This window comes from Natrix helvetica (assembly GCF_964273705.1).
Source record: "Natrix helvetica genome assembly, chromosome: 2".
In the NCBI taxonomy this organism is placed as follows: Eukaryota; Metazoa; Chordata; class Lepidosauria; order Squamata; family Natricidae; genus Natrix; species Natrix helvetica.
Genome location: NC_138552.1, coordinates 71,183,788 through 71,209,150, shown reverse-complemented (window position 1 = coordinate 71,209,150; position 25,363 = coordinate 71,183,788). Strand labels below are relative to the sequence as shown.

The window sequence follows — 25,363 nt, the reverse complement described above, 5'->3', positions numbered from 1 at the left end:
ATCAATTATATAAATGTTCCAATATTTGTTGATATTTGATATTTATCACCAGAAGTGATAAAAGATATAGGTTGCATTTCTGACACTTACTTGACATTCCCATATACATCTTTGACAGTTTATCAGGCGTTAAATACCAACAATACATCCTTTTATACAAATTTTCTTTCACGTTGTTTACATTGTTTCTCAAACTTTTTTTCTCTCAGGACCCTTTCCCACTTTTTAAAATAACATAGGATCCCCAAAAATATAGATTATCGTTAACATTTATATTACTACTGACACATTCATTGCCATTGCTGCTTATCACAGTTTTTTGATGGGATTTTAATAGTGTATTATTTTTCAGCATTGGCTAGCAAATGAGTTTGACTTTGCAGACCCCTGAAAGGGTTTTGTGAATGCCCAGACAGCCTAGGACCAAACTTTAAGAAATACGATGTAGACAAAGTTTTAACATGTACCATGCTATTTAATGCCAAGTCACTGAGAAGTTTATAGAAGTGATACTGTTACTGATACTTGATTTACAACTTGTATAGACCTGAATACAAAATTATCAAGTTTGGCACATGATAAGTACTTTAACAATTGTTAGGAAAGCAAGAATTTGCTTTTTCCATCATTTCCCACCCAGCCACCCCTATCCTCTGCCCAGAATACTGTTGCTGGTTTCAAAGTTAGAGCACAAACATAACTAAATGCCTATGTATGTCACCTTTTTGGCTTTCTGTTAACGCTTTTACTGGCAGTTATATTTATCATTTACTGGCAGTGGCCGTTATTGTTGCAATCTATATTCCACAAATTTATATTCCATGCTTTAGCAGCTTTGTAGATTGTGTCCTGAGACTATACTGTACTATACTATGTTGATCTCTTATGTACTTTTCTATGGATGAAGTACATTCAGTTCTAATGTATGCTTCTTTTATTAATTATATTTTGATAATTGTAATTTAATATTTATTTTCTAATGGTATAACTACATAATGATAGTTTTGATATGTTTACTAAGTTTACCTATGTTTACAAAGTATAAATGAGTTTGGCTATGTTTACAAAGTATTACATATTCAGATTATATTTTTATTTAAACTGGATGGATGATGGCTTATATAAAATTTCAATATTTCACACCTAATTTCCAATTAATTTTTAATTTCCAATGCTAATTGGAATTAGAATTAATCAGGGAGAAAACCTTTAATAGTAGTTATTTCTAACTTATATTTTAATACTTTCTATTATGTAGCTGTAGCAGTAATAGCGTTGACGATAAAACAATTACATATTCATTAAAAATACTATTTTATAATGAGGTGCATTTATGGTTTTAAAAACCCTTTGTATTATGTAATGAAATGTACTTTTTTAATAGAATATATATGGAAAATTTAAGAAAATAAATAATGGGGAATAACCAGAGTAAATATATTTAATATAAAGCTTTCCTTTTTCTTCTGCCCTAAACCAAGCATTTTCCTTGCCCCATCCATTTTCAGAATGAGGATTCTGGCATAACTTTGAGATATGGTCCCATTCCCCCAGAAATTATTTATATGGATTTTGTTGAAACTCAAGTTTCAGATACCCAAAACCCTCATCATGTAAATACTCGAACACTTCAAAGATGCCCCATTGACATTGAGCATGTAACTTGGATTCCTCTAGACCTACAGCATAAATAGCCACAGGGCAGAAACTGCGTTAGTTCCTACGTGAGGAAGGACCCTGATTATGTCAACTCAAGTAGAAGCCAATGTATGTACAACTGTACATTTCTCCTCAGTTGTGAGTGTCTGCAGGAACTGCTGTCATACAAGCAGCTCGGTTGAGGCAGAAATGTATTCAGAGTGTCTGCTTGTGTTATTCAAAGGGATAAAAATGGGCTGCTACTCTTGCCACGGAAAAAAATAAAATTTGTATTACCGTAGATTGGAATTTAATTTTGCTTGCAGCACTACCATAAAATGCTCAAGTGTCAAATCATCTAACAAGTGTCTCATGAAGGTAATATAGGACTGTTGCCAGACATTTCATTACTACAGTATTCTGGGAGGCAAATGATTTTTGGATATCCATATCCTTTAGAGAGCTAAAACCAGCATTAAAAAAAAGTTATCCTATTGAATGATAAAGTTTCAAATGCATATAAGTTATTTCAACAAAAGAAACTTTCTGTTGTCTGCAGTAATGTTATTCTTAATCGTACATTCCCCCTGTCCCCCAGATCACTACAGACCTCAGACAGCGTTGTACAGACAGTCATACAGGGACGTCAGCTTCTGCACCTATGGCTGCAGGAATCATCGCACTGGCACTGGAAGCCAAGTAAGTACCTTTGTTTTTTGTTTTTGAATGAAAAATAATTAAGACATAAGATTCTATGCGTTCTCCCCCTTATTGTTATAAAGTATTACTTTCACTTAAAAATGCTTGTGCATATCCATATTCATGTATTCCTTTTTCTAGGAATCTCAAACTAGCAGATTGAGCATCATGTGAATCAACATAGCATGTTGCTGGCAGAGGTTAGAAGATGGGCCTTCTCTACAATGGCCCCTGCTCCCTGGAATATCCTCCTCTGGGAGATTAGAATACTCCCAACTCTGTTAGCCTTTCATAAGATTTTAGAAACTTGGCTATGTTCCTGAACCTGATGCACTAAATACGTTAAGGGCCCATTTCTTAACTTTACAGTTAATTGGCTAATGGCTGCTATGTATATTTATTTTGGAAGTTTCTATTGGTTTTAAATGCTTTTATTGGTTTATTTTTTATTTTTTTATTTTTGGAATTGTAAGGACCTAGAGTCATTGATTGAGAGGGCAGCTATAGAAATTGAATGAATGAATGAATGAATGAATGAATGAATGAATGAATGAATGAATGAATGAATAGCTAAATAAATAAATAAATGTAATTTAGATATGCATCATAGCTACATTGTAGTGGCATTTCCCTCTTTTAAAGTATATTTAGAGTTTAATCCTAAATCAGAATTCCAGATTTGTGTGGTGCATCATAAATAATGGTAGGTATAGCTCTTATCACTTGCAATGAACACATGATCAAATTCCATATATAACCAAATGGTTTTAAGGATAAAACAATAGTTATAACCGTTAACAATAAGATGTTATATTAAAGCCATGGGGATCCCTCTTCTAAGATAGAAACATTTTGTACTGAATTGCTTAAACTACAGTAATCCAAAAAGAAAAGAAAGAAAATGTTAGTTTGCTGCCAGGACTCTTTTTCTAAAAATATGTAAACGAATAGTTGTACACAGTGATTATCAACAATCTACATTGTTTTTCTTAAAATAGAAGTTATATCCAATCCTGATAAATGATGTCCATGAGGTCATGAAGAGTTGAAACTTACTGAACAACAAAAACAACAAATATGTTTAGGGCTACAGTTACTGACGCCTGGAAACAGCTGTTTTGGCAATGGATCTTCCTCTTCTCTCTCCTGTAAACCTGCCATTTCCCCCATAACAAAGTTCCTCTGGTTCTCCAGAAGAAACTTGGAAGCACTATAAAATCAGGGGAAATATTTAACCAGCAATATTTTAATTCAATAAAAGTGATATTACTGGATTTGATGAAAATGTATGTTCATATCATATGCGTAACCTGAAGGTAACCATATTTAGTGAGAAGTATCATTATTTTCTGATAATAGTGCAATTGCAGATAGATGATAGATAGATGGATAGGTAGATAGATGATAGATAGATAGATAGATAGATAGATAGATAGATAGATAGATAGATAGATAGATAGATAGATAGATACATACATACATACGCGCGCACACACACACACACACACACACACACATCCATCCATCCATCCGCTTGCTACCTCAGAATGTTACCTTCTGTGCTTATTTTCCATTTTTTTCTGGGTACACTGGGATTTTTTTAAAAAAAATCTTCCACTGCTGACCAAACATTTCTGTTTTATAATAGTTTTTGGGACCCATGAGAGGTTCAGAAGCATTCTTGCAGTTATGACAGTTGATGCAGGGATCTGCTATTGGTTTTGCTATTAGTATATTATTTTTCCATTCATATGTTTGTTCTTTTTAATGAAAAGAATCTAAAAAAAAATAGGTTGGGTGAAAATAAAAGCTTAGTAACAAGGAAGGTATTAAAGATGTTGGAGCTGACAATCAGATTATAAAATAAAGATGGCCCATCTGTTTCCTGAAGTAGGAGTATGACAATTGGTGGATTTTAAAACAAAAGATAAATATGAGCCAGACTGATGCTAATTGAAATTACAGAGTGCTAATAGAGGCAAATGTATTAAAGGAACAGGAAGATAAAATAGGAAAAAGGTAACTTTTCAATTGCCTGAGACACTTTTAATTTTGGCTTATAATACCACAATAGCAACTGCCAGAAACATGCAAGAATGAAGGAGAGGAAAAGAACTCTTAGATTAACCTGTAGAGAAAGGAATTACATCAGATTTGCTTCAAAAATTGTTTCTGTATAAGGATAATAAATTGGAATCACTTCATACTAAATTAACAGCTTTTGAAAAAGAATGAAAGATTATAAAGATAAAAGAGGAAATGAAAGAAGTTAAGAAGATGGAAAGCTCTGCAAAAGAGATGTGAACATTTCAAGACTGAGTTTGAAACAGAATTGTGGACAAACGATGAGCATGTAATTACTAAAAATGTGTAAAGTTAGTGAAATTTGAAACAGAACACAAACAAGTGAAAGTGAACTAAAACTATAATTATAGTGTATAGATGGAACAATGAGAAAATATGCATCTGAAAGGACTGAAATTTACATTATGTAATAATTTTTTTAAAAAAAATTAAAATAAAAATTATGTATCAATAGTATGCGTCACCAAAGTAATTGTCCCAAAGTTACAAAGGCACTTTAAATTTATGTTGAAATAGTCAGCTACAAGAAAGGATATTTTATTATGTTTGATGGACATTTTAAAAAGCTAGAAAATTTTGGATTCTATTACATATAGTGATTCAAAGGATTTTAAACATTAACGTGCAATTGAAACCAGATGCCTTTCTTTTGGATCGAACAGTTGGTGGAAAAAACTTTAGACAGATGGAAATTTGTTTTTCTACATGATGACTACTGCGAGAATGTCCAAATTGTATGCATAAAGATGAAAAGTTTTGGCACTACCCATAATCGAGGAATGGTTGATTAATATGATAGAAATTGCTGAGATGGCTAAATTGACTTCTTTGAGTAAAAAGACAATATCTACATGTATTTATTACTGGAAACCCGTTATGGACTTTTTCGTGAAACAGAAAAAAATGAACATATGATCTATGTTTTGATAATTCAACAGAACAGATTATAGAAATTACAGAGTTATATTGTAACTATAGACTAAGCGGTAAGATTATAATTGTACTTAATAACTGCTATAAAGAACATTAGAAGTTATTTCTTGGTATCTGTTATCTTTCTATATTTCTTTTACTCTTTTCCTTAATTGCACTTTTAGCTTTTTCTTTGACTTCTCCTCCTTCCTCTTTCTCTTCCTCTTCTTCTCCTCCTTTCCTTAAAGTACTTTGTATTAGTTTCTATCTTTAATTCAATTATGCAAACAAGCCCTGTTTTCTATCATGAAATATAACTACAGGATTATAAATGCAAATATAATTGAGTTAAAATTAAATCATTCTTTAAAATATATGCCAAATAAGTAATAAATATGATAAGCAACTGGATTTTTGCCATTAATTTCAGTAGAAAAGTGCATTTACTAATGATAATTATAGACTAATTAGTAGTTATAATTGCTCCAGTCTAATAAGTATATGTTTTCTTTTTCCACTTCAAATGTACTTTTGGAGAATGAGAGGTACTATTATTCCTATATGTAAGATAAGCCTTATGTTGTATTAGGTTCTTATTCAGGGTGGCTATCCCTTTTCATTCTAAATTATATTCTAATTTATCTGACCAGCATAGTCCAAATATATTAAGGTAGTCCTTTGTGGGTTCTTATAAGCAGGTAGTTTTGAAATGTAGCCAATTTTCTGCTTAGCATGGGTACAGCCTTAAATATATTTTTCAGTCTTGAAAAGGTTTAGCAAAAAGGTAATTATTATCCTTCAGGAGATTCAAGTTGTCAATTAAAATTAATGAGCACTTACTTGGTGACTCACCCATACCAAAAAAAAAAAAAGCAATTTTGATAAGTTTTTCATACTCTATTTTAAGCATCAAGACTGAAGTCAAATACAAGTGTTAATCGCTACATGTATGCCACTAGGCAGCTTTCTTGAAAATAGTATAGAAATAATTTGTCAATGCCTTCCATGATAGTTTTTCAACTTCCCAATTTGGAAGTTTTGCATCCAAATACAATGTCTGACCCTGCTTTACTTTTTTCAGAGTCAGCCAAGCTTAGTTAGATACTTCAACTAAGTGATATTAAAACAAGCTTCCTTCTACAGAAGAAAAGTCAGTGAAGGTACGTCAGAACAGTTAGCAGATAAGAGAGATTGTAAATTACATTAAAGCCCTGAGAAAGGTGGGAGCTCTGTGTGGTATGATTCGGTATGGTACAATTCTGTATGGCTGAAATTCCAACAAACTTTTAAGGTTCTGTTGTTATATTCCCAAAAATAGAGTTTCAAATAACTGTTCCTTACTCTGAAGATCTGACATCCACCAAACATTTTTAATATTGCAAAGTATATTTTTCTGTTGTGTTATTGATATGCAAGAATAATTGTATGTTTATTTGTTTCATTTGTTTATCTGAATTTATAAGCCACCCAATTCCCTCAGGGGGGAATCCAAAAAAACTATATTTGAGAGCTGGAAATAGTGATATTACATATTTTACAAGAATAATATTAATGCTATATACCTCTTTTGTGACAAACTTGAAGGGTAAAATTATGAAACTAATTCACTAAAATATGTTATTATGAGTTTATTGCATACTCCAAAGAATGCATCAGAAAGAATGAATATAATTTCTCTTTGTTAGTGATATGAGAAATTTGAAGTACATTATTCCATATTTATTTTATTTATTAATCTATCAGATTTCTGTATGTCTTGTCACACTTGTGTAGCTCTGGGCATTTTATAGATAAAACATGGGTTAGCATTACAGGTTTTTTTTCAAATAATATTGTAATGCACATGCGTAGATTTATGGGTAAATTTTTATGTTAAATAAATGAATGTTATTTTGCGTTATATACCAAAACTTCATAATTTAACTCTTTGAGAAACTTGGTTATATTTGGGGTGGGCAATATTTAGATAATTATATTGAAAGACTGAGAACGTGCTGCTCTTCTAGACATTATGGACTAGATTCAAGAAATCTGTAACTGATCAAATGTATGATAATACTCTTTTGATGTTAGTAAAAAAATGTCACCCAGCAGGCTCTCATGTTAATTTAATATATTAATTCACTGGTTGGTTTGCTTTGTTCTTTTTTTAATTAACTGCTCCCATCAGACAAACCTTCTGATATATGCTGCTTTTGACATTCTGTCACTCCTGATGAATCTACTTGCAAATAATGGGTATTGCTTGCAAATGATGGCATGTATGACACTAAAAGGAAGAATATGTGAGGTCTTCTTGGGGCCTATGATTGCACTGTTGTAATATATGTTTGGCCAGAGTAGACATCTTGGTTTATTGCAGGGTCTGGTTTCCATGTTAGCATCATCATCTGTTGCTGTTTCTTGTTGTGACAATCTGGTTCTGGCTGGGCAGTTGTCAATATTGAGCTGTCCATTGTAGGTTGCAAGTATGATGTTTTGTTTATCTGCTTCTGTGAGCTGTCTTTTAATAGATCCTTCCTGGGAACTGATCTAGTTCTACCAAATTGTTTATTAATCTAACTGGGTGGGTGGTTAAATTCCATCAGTCCAACATCTCTGCCAAGTAGATCAGAACAACTATAATTGTACCATGGAGCCAGGCTGTAAATGATAGATTTGGTTTTGTGTTCTGAATAGAAAGTGTAGCAGTGGTAAATTCCTATATAATGTATGTTTCTATTGTATACTTTTTACATCAAGGAAGTAGGCTTGTTCTATAACAGTAATGGGATTCAAAAAATTTTACTACCTGTTCTATGGGTGTGGATGGTGACATTGCATGGCTTGGTGGATGTGGTTTGGTGGGCATGGCAAGGGAAGGTTACTGCAAAATCCCCATTTCCTCCCAATCAGCTGGGACTCAGGAGGTAGAAAATTGATGGGGCCGGAGCCAGTCACAGGTGGTATTTACCAGTTCAACTCAACTCAAATTTCCACTACCGGTTCTCCAGAACTGGTCAGAACCTGCTGAATACCACTTCTGTATAGATAGGTCTAGGCTAAGTTAGGGTAAAAGTTGTTGAAATTATGGTGGAATGTTGTGAGAGATTCATTTCCATGCATCCTGATGATGAAAATGTCACAAATGAATTTAAAAAGAGGCTTCAGAGGGTAGGATTTAACAAAATGTTCCAAGTCAGCCATGAAAAAATATTGAGCATGAATGTGCCCTAGTGATGCCACTAATTTGCAGTACATATTATTGCCAAGTGTAAAGCAACTATAGATGACTAGCAAGGCTTGCTGTTTTTGCATCAGTGATGATGCTCCTGATGATATTGTTAAAATGCTAAAATAGTATTGTTACAAAGATTTATCTGTTTATTCCATTTATATGCTCTCCCCATCTAAACAAGTGAATCTGGATGGCAAACAAAATTAAAACAAAATTAAAAAACCTAAACTAAATAATGGAAAACCATCACCTGGATGATTTTAGAATCTCCATAGACTTCCCTGCACATACTTGGCCACGAGGTCCAGTTTTAAAGACCAGCAGGTTTTAAATGTCATTTTTAAAAAATAATTGTTCCTAAAATTTCCCCCACTTTTGCCCTTCTTTGTCACCACAGTAAATCCTACATCAATCTAGCCACTCTGTGTGTCTGACAAAGTGAATGATAACACGTGAAAGCTTATGCTGCTTAATGAAAATTTGTTAGTTAGAGAAGATGCTACCAGAGTCTGTCTCTTCATTGGAGTTTAAGACTTGTGGACTTCAACTCTCTGAATTCCTCAGCCAGCATGTTTAAATTGGTTGGAACACCACCATCCCCAACTACTTTAGGATATCAATTCAACATTTAGCCTAGCAGAGATATGCTGAAGTCATTCCTTTTTTTCCATGTCTTTTTCAATCCAACAGATGTTATTATAATACTGCTTCTTGTCTGCTCTAGCAGCTAGCAGAATTTTTTTAGGAGAAAAGCATTCCTACTTTAAAAAAATCATAAACTCTATGAACTAGAGTTCATAAACTCCAGCCAGGAGTTCACATTGTCATGTTCATCCTTCACAAACTTGTGTACAAACAAAATACATATCTATGTACTGTATCCCTTATTTAGAATTGATAATTTTAAATAATGGTATTTTAGAATTTTTGCCTTGTGTTTGTTTTGAATGATGTGGAGACTATAGCAGGAATGTGGGGGGGGGGGGATGTATACCAATGTTTTGATATTTTTTATTTTACTTTTTCAGTTTTCTTCTATATTTTGTCTGGTAGACCTTTACAAAGACAAATAGAAGGAAATTAAACGTTTAATTCAATACTCTTGCATTGTTTAACTAAGCAAAATAGGCAAAACCCAAAGAAGTTATCGAGAAGTAATCTTACAGTGCTCAAGCACAGAACTAAACATTTTAGATATTTAGATTAAGAAATACAGTATTAACTAGAAGTTGGAAGAATTTGATAAGTTAGAAAAATAGTCAATACTGTAAGTTTTAATCAAGATATTCCTGTTAATTAAATTTAGGAACAATTGTTAAAATATGACATTTTTGTATGTAGATTAACAGGCATTACAGTGTCTCCTAGTGACAACAAAGCAAAGTACATGCAGATACATTTTTGTGACATGAATTTTGAAGAATTGTAACTATAAACATATAGCTTTAAAATAAAAACAAAATGCAAACCTGAAGAATTTTTGACAAATAGAAATTTCTCTACTATATTCCCCATAAATTCTCAGTGATTATATGGCTGGTTTGTTCCTAAATATAATCCAGTTTAATCCTATAAAATGCATCAGAGAAAAAGTTTTGTGAGCTGTCCTTATTAATGTAGTTCAGGGCAACCTTGTGGTAGGCCCCAAAGGCCATTCTGTGTCTCAATGATATACTTCCAGAATATATCATTCCCAAATTTTTATAACCAAGATTTTCTTTCTTTCTTTTCTAAAGGTACAGAGTACAAAGTTTGCATAAGGCTGAACGCATAAGTTTTGCATCATTAAACTGGTTTTTTTTTACTTTTAATCTCCTGGGTATATCACTGGTTTAGCAAACAATCTCTGCTAGAAAAGTATTTTCCTCCATTAAGAAGGTGGCTGTGCAAACTGAATATATACAGTAGCTGAATTAAAGGAGAAACATACAGTATATCAAAGGAATTATGCAGTAGAGATTTTGTGCTAGGGCAGATATAAATTTGATATACTGTAGTTCTTTGCTGATTAAGTCTTAAGACCAAATTGAAGGCTTTTGGTATTCATGCTGCTTGTTTCCTGCAAGGATATATAAATTGACATTGAACAGATATACGTGGTGGGACTCACTTTTTCTTGTTTTCATTTCTCTGCATGGTTTTATCTTGTTAGAGAAGACAACTTCCTTATTATTTGATTTCAAACTGTTACAAATATTACGCCATTATTTCTATAACTGGGACTTTGAAAGCATTTGAACATGGTTAGGTACAAAACAGAATCAACATATTACACTAGCAAGGTGATGCTATGTAATTAAGTGGAGTTTAATTCCATCTTTATGAATTTTAATATAAATTGGATTTTTTTCCATCCATTCTTTTTTTTTCCTTTGCTTAATTTTAGTGCTAGAACACAAATGCTCATGGCAAGCAGCAGAAATATGTCTCTTATCTTCAGAAGAAGAAGAATATTCATAGAACATATTCACATAATGTTCTCAGAACAAATAGAACATAATATTCTTAGAACAATAAGAACATCATAAGTATCTGAGTTTAAACCTGTTTGAGATAAACATGTCCCTCAGCCAACAAAAATTAAAAATTAAATAAAAATGAATAAAATATAAAAATGATTAAAAACAACAAATAGATAAATAAATTGAAAGAAATTTTTTTAAAAAAACAACTGAACTCAAAGGGTAGATTCAATGTTCCTGTTATACAAAATCTGTCCTGGCATCTAACACTATGAGTCATAACTTGTTTGGGGTGATCTTGTTTGCTCCTGGTTACTAGGAGGGTGCTTCTTTACAAGCACCCTCGTACAAGCACAGGCATATGTGCACACATAGGCTACAAAACCTTACATCTTTGCTCTGTGGTTGGTGTGAATTTATAATTGTGCGGTATCATTTACATTGTTTTTAATTGTTCGGTTTTTAATCTTTGTATACTACCCATAGTCACTGAGATAGGCAGGCATATAAATTTAAATAAATAAAATGTGGGGACATCTAGCAAATTTTGGAATCTCTACCAGCACAAAGGTCAGAATCAGGATTGGAAATCTTCCCAATGCTTTCCTCTCTCCAACAAGATCTCTTGATCTTAAGCCATGCTGTAGCATCTGTTCCTTGCAAGCCAAGCATGAAATAATCATTATAAGCACAACCTACAAGGATATTTTATTTTAATGTTTTTTCTCATTGTAGCCAAAGTTGCTAGAGCATGGATTGGGTATGAACCAGAGGTGGGTTGCTACCAGTTCGCACTGGTTTGGGCAAACCAATAGTGGAAATTTGCAACTCAGTTGCCAAACCGGTAGGGACGGCAGGCTCGCCACGCCCTCCAACCATTTCCCCGTTTGCTGCGGCATGTTTTTTTTTTTTTTACATTTGTAATGTTCTACGCATGCAGAGACCTATTTACAGGCAACTGTGCACACGTACGGAGCATGTGTCAGGCACATGAGTGAAGGGTGCGCGTGCAAATCACGCACGCAATGAACCAGCAGTAACGCTGGCAGAAACCCACCCCTGGTATGAACATAACCAGCACAGACTATTTGCAGCTTTGCATAGAAGTGACACCGTCTCTAATAAAGGAGAATATTTGTAGCTCAGGGTTGAAATGTGGAGTCTTTGGTGTTCTCTGAGCTTGCTTGTTTTCTTGCAGACGTTTCATTGCACAAACTAGGTAACATTATCAGTGCACTGATTATGTTACCTAGTTTGGGCCATGAAACGTCTCCAGCAAAACAGGCAAGCTCAGAGAACACCAAGGACTCCTGATGCACTCTCTCTTTCCAAGTGTCAAGGCAAGGCCTAGCCACACTGACAAGCAGCCTCACTTCACAATGAGGCTATATATGTGCAAAAACTGTTGTTTAAATATTATTATTATTATTTTATTAAATTTGTTAGCCGCTCCCTCTCCACAAAGGGACTCGGGGCGGCGTACAATAAATAAAACACATATTATAAAAATTACACATTGTACACATTGTACAGAGGAGGTATAAAACATAATGCAATATTATAATAACATATAAATATTAAAATATTTATTTAAATTAAAACCCCAAAAGAGATTATAAGTTTAAAAAATTGCCAGGGGGAATAAAATGGAACTATGGTTGAGCCAGGCCTGCTAGTTGAAAAAGGTGGGTCTTGAGTTTTGAACGGAAGGAGCGGAGGTCGGTGGTAATCCTAATATCCGGGGGGAGGTCATTCCAGAGGGCTGGGCCCATCACAGAGAAGGCCCTACTCCTGGGCGCCGCCCTTTGGCACTGCTTAGTGGACGGCACCCGGAGAAGTCCCTCTCTGTGAGAGCGAATTGGTCGTAGGGATGTATGGGGCAGGATGCGATCCCGCATGTAGCTAGGTCCTGTGCCATCACATAGCAATTAACTATTATCCATTTTTTCATGCAAATGAAATAGTTTTCTGCATGTTAAAATGTTGCCTCAAAATATTAATTATGAAAAAGGACTAATTTAGCCCATAGTTTATTCTTGCTCTGAACATTTTTGACATTTTTCTCCCTTTTAGATAACCACCTCTGCATCTATACTTCTTTCTTTTTAGAAAATCACTTTTTTATTGTCTTTTTCTAGTCGTTTACTAACATGGAGGGATATTCAACATATTATTGTAAGGACTTCAGGAGCTGGACATCTAATTGCCAATGACTGGAAAACCAATGCAGCTGGTTACAAGGGTAAGTTGTCATTTCATAGTCAACATTTCAGGCCTTATTTAATAAAGTCCCTAGTATTCCTTTATTTCTAAATTTCCCTTTATAATTATCCCTTTATTTCTTAGTCCCAAGTGTTTTCTACCAGGTATAATTCATGCAGCTTCTTTTTATTTACACTAATAAAGTAAATGAGGTCACAAGATCAAGAATTATGCCTCTTGCATATAACTGTGTTTTAGGTAAAATAAGGAATCCTCATTACACAGAAAATATTATTCTTGAAAGTAAAAATGATTCACAGCTACCTCTTATATGGGTTGATTGGAGAAATCTGTTAGTTATATATTATTCATAGCTAAATAATATAAATGTAAACAATATGTATTTCTGAATATTGTTGAAAATAGTATTAACAAAAATATGCATATTAAGGAATAGATAAAAATATGCATTTGGAGAAACATCTTGCAAAAATAATGGTATTATAAAATACAATGAATGTGAATATGAATATATCATGGAAAATGGAATATATAAATGATAACATTGAATAAATATGCATGTGAACTGACATAAAGATGAAGGAACAGGTCCTGAAAAAGTGAGATATTAAGCAAAATTAATGCTTATGTATTTCTTGCTTATGTACTGACAAAATTATTTCTGAATTTAAACTTTAGATTTTCAAATAGTACCTGCAATATAATAATTTCTTTTTTCTTTTAGAAAAGATGTTTCTAACAACTCTTTGATATAAATCAGTTGTTTAAAATAATTAGACATTTGAACCTTGTACTTATGCATCAAATGAATGATACTGATTTCAATTTAATGTGTATAACAAAGAGATTCATGACATACATAATATAAATGCAGGTGCCCACCTAGGACATAATAAATTCTAAGCCATAAATTTCAGTTGGAAGTTTAAAGTTTTTTTTTATTTTTTATGTTGTCCTTATGTATTTAAAAATTATTATATTTTGTGTGATAGCATAAACTGAAAAATTATATTCATATTGTATGTTAATAATTATTTTATTATTTAATTACTTCATCTATATTCCACCTTTTCTGAAGGAGTGTATTAGCTATAAAATATTTCTAACCACAGTGTCGAAATCACAACAGTATATACTGGGTATGATTTCAAATGCTACAATAATTGCAGAAAATATTGTTAAAATAATTGAATGTTGGTTTATTTTTTATGCAGCTTAATTTATTTGCTACTTTCCTCTGAGAACGTTTTATATTTCTATTTTATGTATTCAACTTATGAAAACCAATTAGTGCATAAGATAGCAGGAAAAATTGATAAATATCACTGGGATACAATTAATAAATATTATTGTGCCATGCTGCTTGGAATGTTATCCATTGCATGAATATAACAAAACATCTAGAAAGTGAGTGTATTAAACCAATATTTAGAAACATTATTTATCTTATTTTCTGTCATGAAATCTATTTTCTGTCATGAAAGCTATTCATGAAATCTATCCCGCTACATTTTGTAACAGTTGCAAATTAATATCCCATATAGTGCAATATAGGTATGTAGTTATACACTACCTCATACTAAATTATAAAAATAGGAAGAAAAGAACAAAATAATCCCTATTCACTATGGAACTGAAGAATCAACTTTAACCTAATTAAGGTGAATAGTTTTAAGTCAATTATCTTGGCAATGTAAGCTGAGCAAATGGTTTCAATAAAACTATAACTCCCTTTCAACCTCTTGTTAGTTTTGGATGAAGCAAAAGCAAATGATTTATATTAAATAGCAACCTCCAATGTTTAATTTGATGCGGGGAATATATACGTGCACACTGTATACTGCTTCTGGCAAAAATTGAACTCTATTTTACTATTGCACGTGGCATTATTTAGTGTAATATTTCACTATTGTCCCCAGCTGCAGCCAAAAATAATAATTAAAAACCTGTTTTTCATAGAATGAATTACACCGATCAGACTGAATCCCTTTGGAAATGTACTATAATTCTCTTTATGGCTGGAACATATTTCTTCAATGACAGTGTCATAATAAGGTGTATGAGAAAAACGAACCAAGCAATGTTCTAAAACTAGCCTTGGCTGCAATCTTATCCTACACACATTTAGCCATTTACTGGCTAAAGTTATAATTCTATTGTTAGATTGGGCAATGGATAGGCAGACACAGGCTAACAGTGCAACAGCTCTTTATTAACAGCAACAACAAGTGTGAACAATCCAGCAAAGGCTGGGTCTGAGAGCAGCCCTTTTATAGGGAGCTGTCAGACTCTCGACGCCGTCATCTTTCGGAGCGTTTGATGTTGGGACGTTTGCCACGGTGTGGATGGCGGTTACCTCAAGGCCTAGGGCTTGGAACCAATCTAGCCCTAGGAGGCTTTGCAGGTTGCCGCTGATCACCGTCACTGGGAGTTTTCCTCTGAACTGTTTGAAGTTCACCCTGAACGTGCCTTGGCCCACAATGGGGACTTGGTTCCTGAGTTGGCCTTCAGACGGTGGTGTGGTGCATTCCTGGGCTGCCAGGCTGTCTCAAGGAATTCACTCCGGCACACCTTAGCTGTGTGCCCCATCCTTCCACAGCGCTGGCAGATTGCGTCTCTAAAATGGCAGCTCTGCCTGGCATGCTCACCACCGCAGCTAGCACAGGGCGGAAAAGGTTGTTTAAATTTGCACGCCGGCTGGGTGCGGCTACTGCGCATGCGGTAGCTGTCATCTTCTTCCCCCTCAGAACTCTTGGGCTCTGCGGCCTTGCGATGAACATGTGTGTTCTTTCGCGCTTCTGGAGCCGCGTTCTGGCGCTGCAAAAACTCGGTCGATTTGACGGCTGATTCTGATGCCCTGGCTTCATCCAGGGTGATCTGCAAAGAGAGGATTGATCGTGCCAGCAACCTCCTTTGCAGACTAATGTCCCATACGCCGCATATTATGCAGTCCAGAATCAGATCGTCCAGGTCCCTGAATTAACAGTATGCAGCAGCCATGCGAAGTGCCGCCACATAATCGTTTATTGTTTTGCCCCTTTTTTGATTCCTGGTGTTAAACTTGTGGCGGTGAACGTATTTGGACGGCTTTGGCACATAGTGGATTTTGAGCATTTGTTGGAGCGCAGACCAGGCAACTGACTGCAGTGGTGTCAGGTCTGACAGGTTCTTCGCCGTCTCGACACTTCCCGGCCACAGTACCCGAGGAACATGTTCTTTTTCCGGCCATCTGGTATGCCTTTGAGGTCATTGGCCTCTAGGAAACATTCAAAGTGGAGCATATACGACTCCCAGTGCTCGGAGACTGGGTCATACAGAGTCGGTGGGGCGTGCATGGCCATTTTGTTCGTTGAAGAGGGCGATTTAAGCTTGCCACTCCAAAATGGCCACTTGCCGCCACGCTGAGCTCCAGGCTGGACAATTTGCTGGATTTTCTGTGCTCTTTTTGGTTTGCCTAGTTGCCTTCCAATCCCACTTTCGTCGCCAGTGTTAGATCAGGCAATGGATAGGCAGACACAGGCTAACAGTGCAACAGCTCTTTATTAACAGCAAGAAAAAGTGTGAACAATCCAGCAAAGGCTGGGTCTGACAGCAGCCCTTTTATAGGTAGCTGTCAGACTCTCAGCCAATAGAATCAAACCTCTGTTCCCACCGGAACAGAGGACCTTGGTGGAAACCATACTTACTGTTATAGATATCTGACAGCTATCCTACACACTTTTATCAAATAAACTGCACTATTCGAAAACAGCATGAAGAACAATTAGATATTTTTTTTATTTTTCCTCCACAAGATACTGTATAAACAAATAGCCGAATGGCAGGTTTGTGAGGATATTACTTTAGAAATAAAAAAATCACAAAGGAGAAAATAGATAAAACGTTTATAAATTTCTTGCTCAAAAATCACTGAAAACTTGTACTCGGAGATGGGTTAGCATGTTGTTTCCTTGAACTCTGGTTCACTTGTTTGTTTGGCGATCTCAGGTTTAAGGACTTTTATTACTATGGAGTTTAAATCATCAGTTGTTATTTTTTTAAAGTAAAAATGTAGCCATTGATCCCCAGAGGAATAAGTTAAAATAAATTGGTTAAACTAGTGATGTTTTTTGGCCTTATACCCATAGATTTGAGGAATAGACATTAAATACCTGGCTTGGCTTAAATTGCTTTTAACTAAATGAATTCCAGGTATCAATAATTCACTCTGAAAGTTGTTCAAAGTCAAGTTGATTTGAAAAATCTTTGTTTCTGCTATCTACTGTTGGCTGTCCAAAATGGTAAAAGATAATTTTACAACTGCTGAAATTTTCATACGGAAAGTAAATGAAACTGTTTAAGGGGAATGAATGAATGAATGAAAACTCCCAGCCTTCAAGTTCCATATCTGGATTAGAAGCAATGATTCTTATTCTCATTGAGTATGCCTATATACCTGTAACATATACTGTAGTTTTTAATATTTAATATAAAATGTAGAAATTTGTATCCATATAGCAACTCCAATGATACATTGTTTTTGAAGAACTATTCTTCTAGAATATTCTTTATCAGTTCACTGCAATATTTGGTAAGAAGAGAAGAAGAAGAATGATGATGATGATGATGATGATACTCTGTGCCATAATCATTGAAAGACATTTAAAGAAGAAAAGGAATCTTAACTGCAAGCAGTTCTTCTAATCTCAAAGTGATGACAGATTTGTTTTATAAAAATCAAGTATTAAAAATTGGTAAACAATTGGATCAACATATGGGTGCCTAAATTTACAACCACAACTTTTGACCAAAAGTCCAATCCCTGTTGTGATCTTAAATTGAGGATTACCTGTATATAACCAGGGAGCAAAACTTATACCCATTAGCACTGATGATGTAACCTAGGCAGGTAATTAAATATCTGTAAGACAATAACCAACTCAGAAAGCACCAAGAATCCTCCAAAAAACTGTTTCGGATCACCATAGATCCCATTATTTTTGGAAATCAACAAATTTTAATTTATGTTCTTTTTGGGAAATAATGCATGTCAAATAATAAATAAATACCAGTATATGCAGGGGTTTAGTGCTAAGTACTTCATCATTTTTAATTTTTAAAAGAGAAAATTGTCTCTTTAAAAAAATTTAATGATAGAATTGGATAGTACTTTACCAGTATTGATTCCCTTTAATGAGAAAGACTTTGCTTGGATTCATATGGAAAGGTTAACAATTTTTGTGTATATTATTCATATGCAAGAACAACTTTTCCAGTCTAGGACTTTTCAAAAATGGTATGCCTCAGAGTTATGTTTTTCAGGCAGAAAAATGACAATTACAGTCTTAAGTATTACTTAAAAGTCATTTCCAAGACATGACATAATACCTTCAAGAGGTTCTAGGATTGGTTAATATCAGTTGTAATAACCCTCATAGCTTTAATTTATACACACATAAAAGGATAATTTTACCATGTGAGATTGAATGGACGGGGTTTTATTCCCCTTCAAGATGCAGAGGATCAGCTAGTTTTAGCAACCCTGTAATGTTTTCCAAAAATTGTTATTATTTAGTCTGTGAAAATGATGGGCTTGTCTTGATTCTGGCGGCTGCTTGGACCAATCCATTGGATCAGAAACTTTAAAGTACAATGCATTTCAGACAGCCATCCATCAGCTGTCTGGAACATTTCCATATGGAAACTTTAATAACTGTTCAGCGTGATCCTTCTTGAATTGGATTGAGGAGGGATTATGTTTAAATGTATATTATGTGCGCAATTTTTTAAATGGCAGGATACATCAGTCTCCTTTCATTATTTATCATCAAAACCAGTTTGAAACATTAAGAGTAGTGTCATTCATAACAAATTAAACTAGATATTATACTATTGAGTGATAATCATTTCTCAAGAATGAAAAAATGAAATTTGAAGAAAGTGATCATTTGAATAGATTTTGGCTATTTTTTAATGGGAGTAATACAAAGAACTTGGTTTTTTAAAAGTAATGTGTATTTCTCCAAATAATCCATCAAATTTGTAGATATCAGTCGTCAAAAGTATTGCAATTTATTTCCATAACATAGAGAGTAGTCAACGTTCTATTCTGAAAACGTTCTATTCTGAAAACTTACAATGTAAATTGAATATTCCTTTAAGCCCATAATTTACCCTGCTTTGGCTACAAACTTTAGTCTGTAACATGATATTTGTATATCATTGATTAATGATGGTTATTAAAGATGTAACTCTTATTTCTTATTTAATGCTTTGACAAATTATTAGCTGGATTTGCTAAATTGTGTGTCATTGGATAAACCCAACAATACAAAGGTCAGGGCTGGTGGGAATTATAACTCATAAATTTAACCAACAAAACTCAGGATGTATTTGTTAAAGCATGGGATATATTAAAACATATATATGCTTTGCTTCCAAGAATTATTTCCCACCACCTTTTTTCATACTTTATTTATCTCATTTCCCACAGCTTTCTCCATATTCCATTAAACTGATACTGGTGTCTTTCACTATCTTTGTCCTGATTGCAAAATATAAGGGTGGTGGTGGTGGAGAAGGAGGAAATGAATTGATCATCTATGTAAACATCAAACCCCAAACCTACATTAATAATTAATGTTATAGGACCAATTATTGCAGCTCTAACTGGCAGTTTTAAGAATTCAAGATACATGTGATATTATAAAATAATGTATTTCTGAGAAAAAGGAATTAAATAGCGTATAGATGTTTGTGTTGTACAAAAATGAAAATAGCTATTCCGAGATTGTAATAATGTTTTATGTTTTGTAGTTAGCCACTTATATGGATTTGGATTGATGGATGCTGAAGCCATGGTGGTAGAAGCAGAAAAGTGGACAACGGTCCCCCCACAGCATGTCTGCATTGAGAACACAGATCGACAAATCAAGTAACATTTATTAAAGATATTGACCAATATATTTACTGAGATTTTTTTTACATGAATGTTTTTATAAACTAGTTGTTAAAGAGGATTTTCTTTGCTCCTTTGGTGAAAAAAAAGCTTAGTGCAAATTATGCTCAATAAGAGTTGTTATTGCTGTTTGTGCATCCTTTATGCATGCTCAGTCTATGAATACTCAGACAATGTAAGGGAGCCTTTGAGTTATTTGGGCCACCTTTCAAGGGAGTGACAATTAACAGTTCAGATAATAGGTTCATAAGCTTCAATAGATTCACCAAGCACCTCTCCAAATGGTTCACACAGCCCTGCAGAAGTCAGAGGAAAAAATATACAGGTGGTTCTCAACATATGACCACAATTGAGCCCATATTTTCATTGCTAAGCAAGGCAGTGGTCAAGTGAGTTGTGCTCTATTTTAAAACCTTTTTTGCCATAATTAATAAGTGAATAACTGAATTATGCCTTTGATAAGCTAATTCAGCTTTTCCCAATTGCCTTTGCTTGTCATAAGCCAGTTGGGAAGGTTACAAATGGTGATCACATAACTCTGGGTTAGTGCAACAATTGTAAATACCGTATTTTTTGGAGTATAAGACACACCAGAGTATAAGACGCACCAAGGTTTTGAAGAGGCAAATTTAAAGAAAAAGTTTTTGCCCTCTGCAAATCTCCCAAAAGTGGCCCGTTTTTCGCAAAAACGGGTCCATTTTTTTTAAAAAAAGGGTATGAATAGCCTTTAGGAGACTTGCAGAGTGCTCCTGGGGGAGGCAAAATGAGCAAAAAAATGGCCCATCTTTCATGAAAACGGACCCATTTTTGTCAAAAAAAAGAGGGCATGGATAGCCTTTAGGAAGCTTATAGGGTGCTCCTGGGGGCTGGTGGGGCAAAATTGAGCAAAAAACAGCCCATTTTTCACTCATTTCTACCCTCTCCAGCCCCCAGAAGCTTTCTGAACGCCTCCTAAAAGCTATGCACAGCCACTTTGGTGAAGAGACCGGGATTTTGGGAGGCAAAAAATGCTGTATTCAGTGTATAAGATACGCCCAGATTTTCAGCCTCTTTTCTGAGGGAAAAAGGTGCATCTTATACTCTGAAAAATACAGTACGTGCCAGTTGCCAAATTTTGATCATGTGACCATGGGTGTGCTGCAACAGTTGTAAATGTGAAAACTGGTCATGAGTCACTTTTTTCAATGCCATTGTAATTTCAAACAGTCACTAAATGAACTGTTTTAGGTTGAGGACTAGCTGTATTTCAGAGATGTTTTAGATATGATAAATTTATCATATACCCTGGATATTTAATTTGGCGTGTATTTTTCAAACAGAACAATACGACCAGATAATATTCGTAATGGACCAGATAATGGAGTACGTTCAATATACAAAGCCACAGGATGTGCAGACAATACCAATCACCATGTAATATATCTGGAACATGTGGTGGTACGAATCACTATTACACACCCTCGAAGAGGTGATCTGGCAATTTATTTAACTTCTCCTTCCGGAACAAGATCTCAGCTATTGGCTAACAGGTACTTAACTTTCAGTTTTATGGAAGCTCACTTTCCAAATTGGGTGCACTTAAAAATGTATGAACTTTTAGAAAAGATAAATTGAGGAACCACTCTGAGATAATGAACACATCAAGTGGAAATCTCAAATTTTGTCACGAGCATTAGCAGGGCAAGAATAACTGAAATCTTCTGCAATAGTTTTTGTCTGATACTGTGAATGATAATTGCAAATTACAAAAGTGTAGAGTAAGAACAGTACTTCAAGAAAACAGTTGAAGGAAGAAATAAATCTTAATGAATCTCCTCACTGTTCTGAAAAAAGAAGGGTACCAAGCCAAAATACAGTCTGGCCTGTCTGATATGTGATCCTAACATAACTCTGAATTGCATTTGTGATACTTTCTGTCTTGAATTTTTTCCTCATGCTCACAAAAGGATATTTCATTCTGGATTATATTCTGGCCATAACAGGACTCATGGGTGGGGGGAAGCATCCTTAAAAAAGAAAATCATACTAGTTGATCCCTAAAAATGTTGTCTGTTGAAAGTGTGCCTGGAATGTAGCACTATGTATATAATCTAATTACTGTCAGATTCAAGAATTAGGATAAACAATTTTGGTTGTTTTTAGAAAGATAAGGAAGTCTTTTTCTTATCTATTCCTTTATTTAAATGCACTTTAGATTAAAACTGGCTATTCTGTAAATAGAAGATACTTCCAATTAAGTAAAATGACTCTTCCCTCTCCCCTTATTGGTTCTTTCCTCCTCCTGAATCCCTCTATAGAATATGCTATTCTAGAGAGCCCACAAACAGATACAAGGGTAATATCCTAAATTTAGGGCTGATTGCTTTGCCAACACAGGTTTCTAAATCAAGCAGATTGACATTTCATTATCAGCAGAATATCAAATGTTGGGTTTTTGAAAATGTAATTATGGTTTGAATTAACCTTTACCTGTAGCATTTACAAGCAACAGTTGACTAGAGGTAAATTGTTAATTCAATGGATAATGTTGATTTCATGTTTTATTAAAAAAAATAAGTATAAAAAATAGTGTTTGTTGTAGCTGTTTGCTTAATTGCTGTCACTTGCGGGCCCTTTCATGTTATTTGTAAAAGTTATGATTGCAGTAAATGTTGTGCAACATTGTGATGCCCATTATAAAAGAGTAGAGGTTCTGCCATGATGACACTAGTTAACTCCTAGTGACTGCATCCATGTACTTTTCTTGGCAGTCCTATGGAACTGAATTAACATTACCTTTTTCCATTTTCCAATCTCACCAGTAAGCCTGCAATTCCCAAGAGTTCATTTCTCTAAATACTACTAAGGCTTGGCCTCTCTTAAGGTTGACATAAACTGTATGCTCCTCTCTGTTCAGTTTAGTATTCTAGACAGGGGGTCCAAAACTTGGAACCAAGCATGGTCCAAATCTTTGATAAGTTTTCTTACAGAATATCCCTTTAATGTGAGAACTATAGAAAGATTCCTCATGTTTTGCATCTTTTCTAAAAGCTTACTATGACTATTTGACTTGTGTTTTCATGGTCACTAGAACTCATATGAAGAGTGGCTATACAAAAAATATTGAACTCAAAGCTCTGAAAATTTGTCTTCACAATCGATTGTAATTCAGTGACTTATTAATTCAGAAGAAACTAAAACATATAAATAGTGTTACACTTGGCCCATATTTACTGCACTTATTAGACATAGTAAGAAGGATATGATTAATAATTTGGCAATGATAGCTAAGAGTTAATGTTCACTTTATTTTACAGTTATGATACACGTAGGTTAGATAAAAAATGTCAGACCATATAAATAATGTCACTTATAGTTCACAAACTTCTAAACTTTTTAAATGTTTGTGCTTTATTATTGTGAGATTTAATAACAGCATATTTGTGCAATTTGACCATTTATATGAGCATTTATACTCATAAAAGTAGGGTCATAACTAGTGGTTCCAAAATGCAGCATTACTTCCAGAATCCTTATGAAGCATCCCTATATTCTTCCCTTGAAGATATTAAAGCCTGACACAAACCCCTATAGATTATATCCAATTGCATCAAATGAAATTTTTATTAAATATATTTTCTTTCTGTGTTTATACATACATTGTTGTGCTTTTCTTTAAAAGGTTATTTGACCATTCTATGGAAGGTTTTAAAAACTGGGAGTTCATGACAACTCACTGCTGGGGTGAAAAAGCAGCTGGTGACTGGATTTTAGAAATCTATGATACTCCATCTCAACTAAGGAATGTAAAGACTCCAGGTATTATTCTGCTGGTTATTCAGTTTACCTTTTATATATTTAACATAATATAGCATAGTGTAATTGCTAAGTTGATATATAAAGATAAAATATTGTTTAGACTCAAAAAGTGAAAAGTCTTTTGCTATATATCAAAGTCTCCCAGCATCAATAGCTAGGGAACCCTGGTATTAATCATCAAATTGCTTTTACACACTTAGCCACCACATCTGCTGGGAAGATCTGGTGATAACTCCAGCTATGGAGATGACAGAGGAAGTATTAACCTCCAGTTTTGACACCATAAAATGCTTTTTCACAGATTTAACAACAGCACTTCAACTAGAGGATTCTGGGTCACTTATAAAGCAGTTTCAGATCTCTGTGTTTCTATGATGTAATAACATTAGATAACTCAGCTGTTTAGTTCAGCTGTAGTATAATTGAGATTGCTGTGTAGTTAAGAGACTCACTTCTAGAACCTGAGGTTCAGGTTACAATAAATGCAAGCTGTAAGATTTTGAAACCCTCTCTGCTCTGCTCAGAGAAAATGAGCAGAAGAATGATTTTTTTGTCAGCCTCTTCAGCATCAGAGGAGAATAATAAGAAAATCCTGGAGAAGTTTTGATTTTCCACCTCTTCCTTTTGGGTGCTATAGAGAATAAGATTTTTGATTGCTACAGGTCTTAAATGTGTTTTGGTTGGGATGTAATTTTCACTTCTTGAGATCAGCGTTTCACATTAGCAAAAACGAAGACGTCAAATGGTTTCTGAGGATTAGAAGGCAAAAACAATAGTAATGCCTTACTTGTAAGTCAGCATTATCCTATCAGTTGCTTGTAATACAGCTATGTATGCAATCATATGCAGAACAGTTCATTTACCATATTTTTCGGATTATAAGCACCTTTTTCTCTCAAAAAAGAGGCTGAAAATCTGGGTGCGTCTTAAACACTGAATGCAGCATTTTTTGCCTCCTGAAACTCCCCCCCCCCTTCACCAAAATGGTCGTGCATAGCATGTAGGAAGCTTCCAAAGAGCTCCTGGGAGCTGGGGAGGACAGAAATGAGCAAAAAACAGCCCATTTTTTACTCATTTTGCCCCCCCCCAGCCCCCAGGAGCACTCTATAAGCTTCCTAATGCCCTTTTTTGACAAAAAACGGGCCTGTTGTCATGAAAAACAGGCCGTTCTTTGCCCATCCCCCCCCCAGGAACACTCTCCAAGCCACCTAAGGGCTATCATGCCCTTTTTTTGAAAAAGAATGGGCCCATTTTCACGAAAAACGGGCTACTTTTGGGAGGTTTGCAGAGTGCAAAAACTTTTTCATTTATTATTTGCCTCTTCAAAACCTTGGTGTGTCTTATACTCTGAAAAATACGGTATTTATCTAGAATATTTACATAGTTTATATC

The 25,363-nt window shown here is 34.5% G+C and overlaps 1 protein-coding gene across 2 annotated transcripts in view; it reads left to right on the top strand.

Moving 5' to 3' along the window:
- The window catches only part of LOC309386537 (proprotein convertase subtilisin/kexin type 5-like), a 151,256-nt gene that overhangs the window by 109,017 nt on the left and 16,876 nt on the right, over positions 1–25,363 (top strand). For both annotated transcript variants that reach the window (XR_014174436.1, XM_081942026.1), the window contains exons 9-13: positions 2,237–2,337; positions 13,152–13,255; positions 20,032–20,149; positions 21,493–21,702; positions 23,835–23,971. Coding sequence is in view for 1 of the 2 variants with exons in the window: in XM_081942026.1 (XP_081798152.1) it covers positions 2,237–2,337; positions 13,152–13,255; positions 20,032–20,149; positions 21,493–21,702; positions 23,835–23,971 (670 nt within the window). In the remaining variant the exon portion in view is untranslated. The remainder of the gene's footprint in view (positions 1–2,236; positions 2,338–13,151; positions 13,256–20,031; positions 20,150–21,492; positions 21,703–23,834; positions 23,972–25,363) is intronic.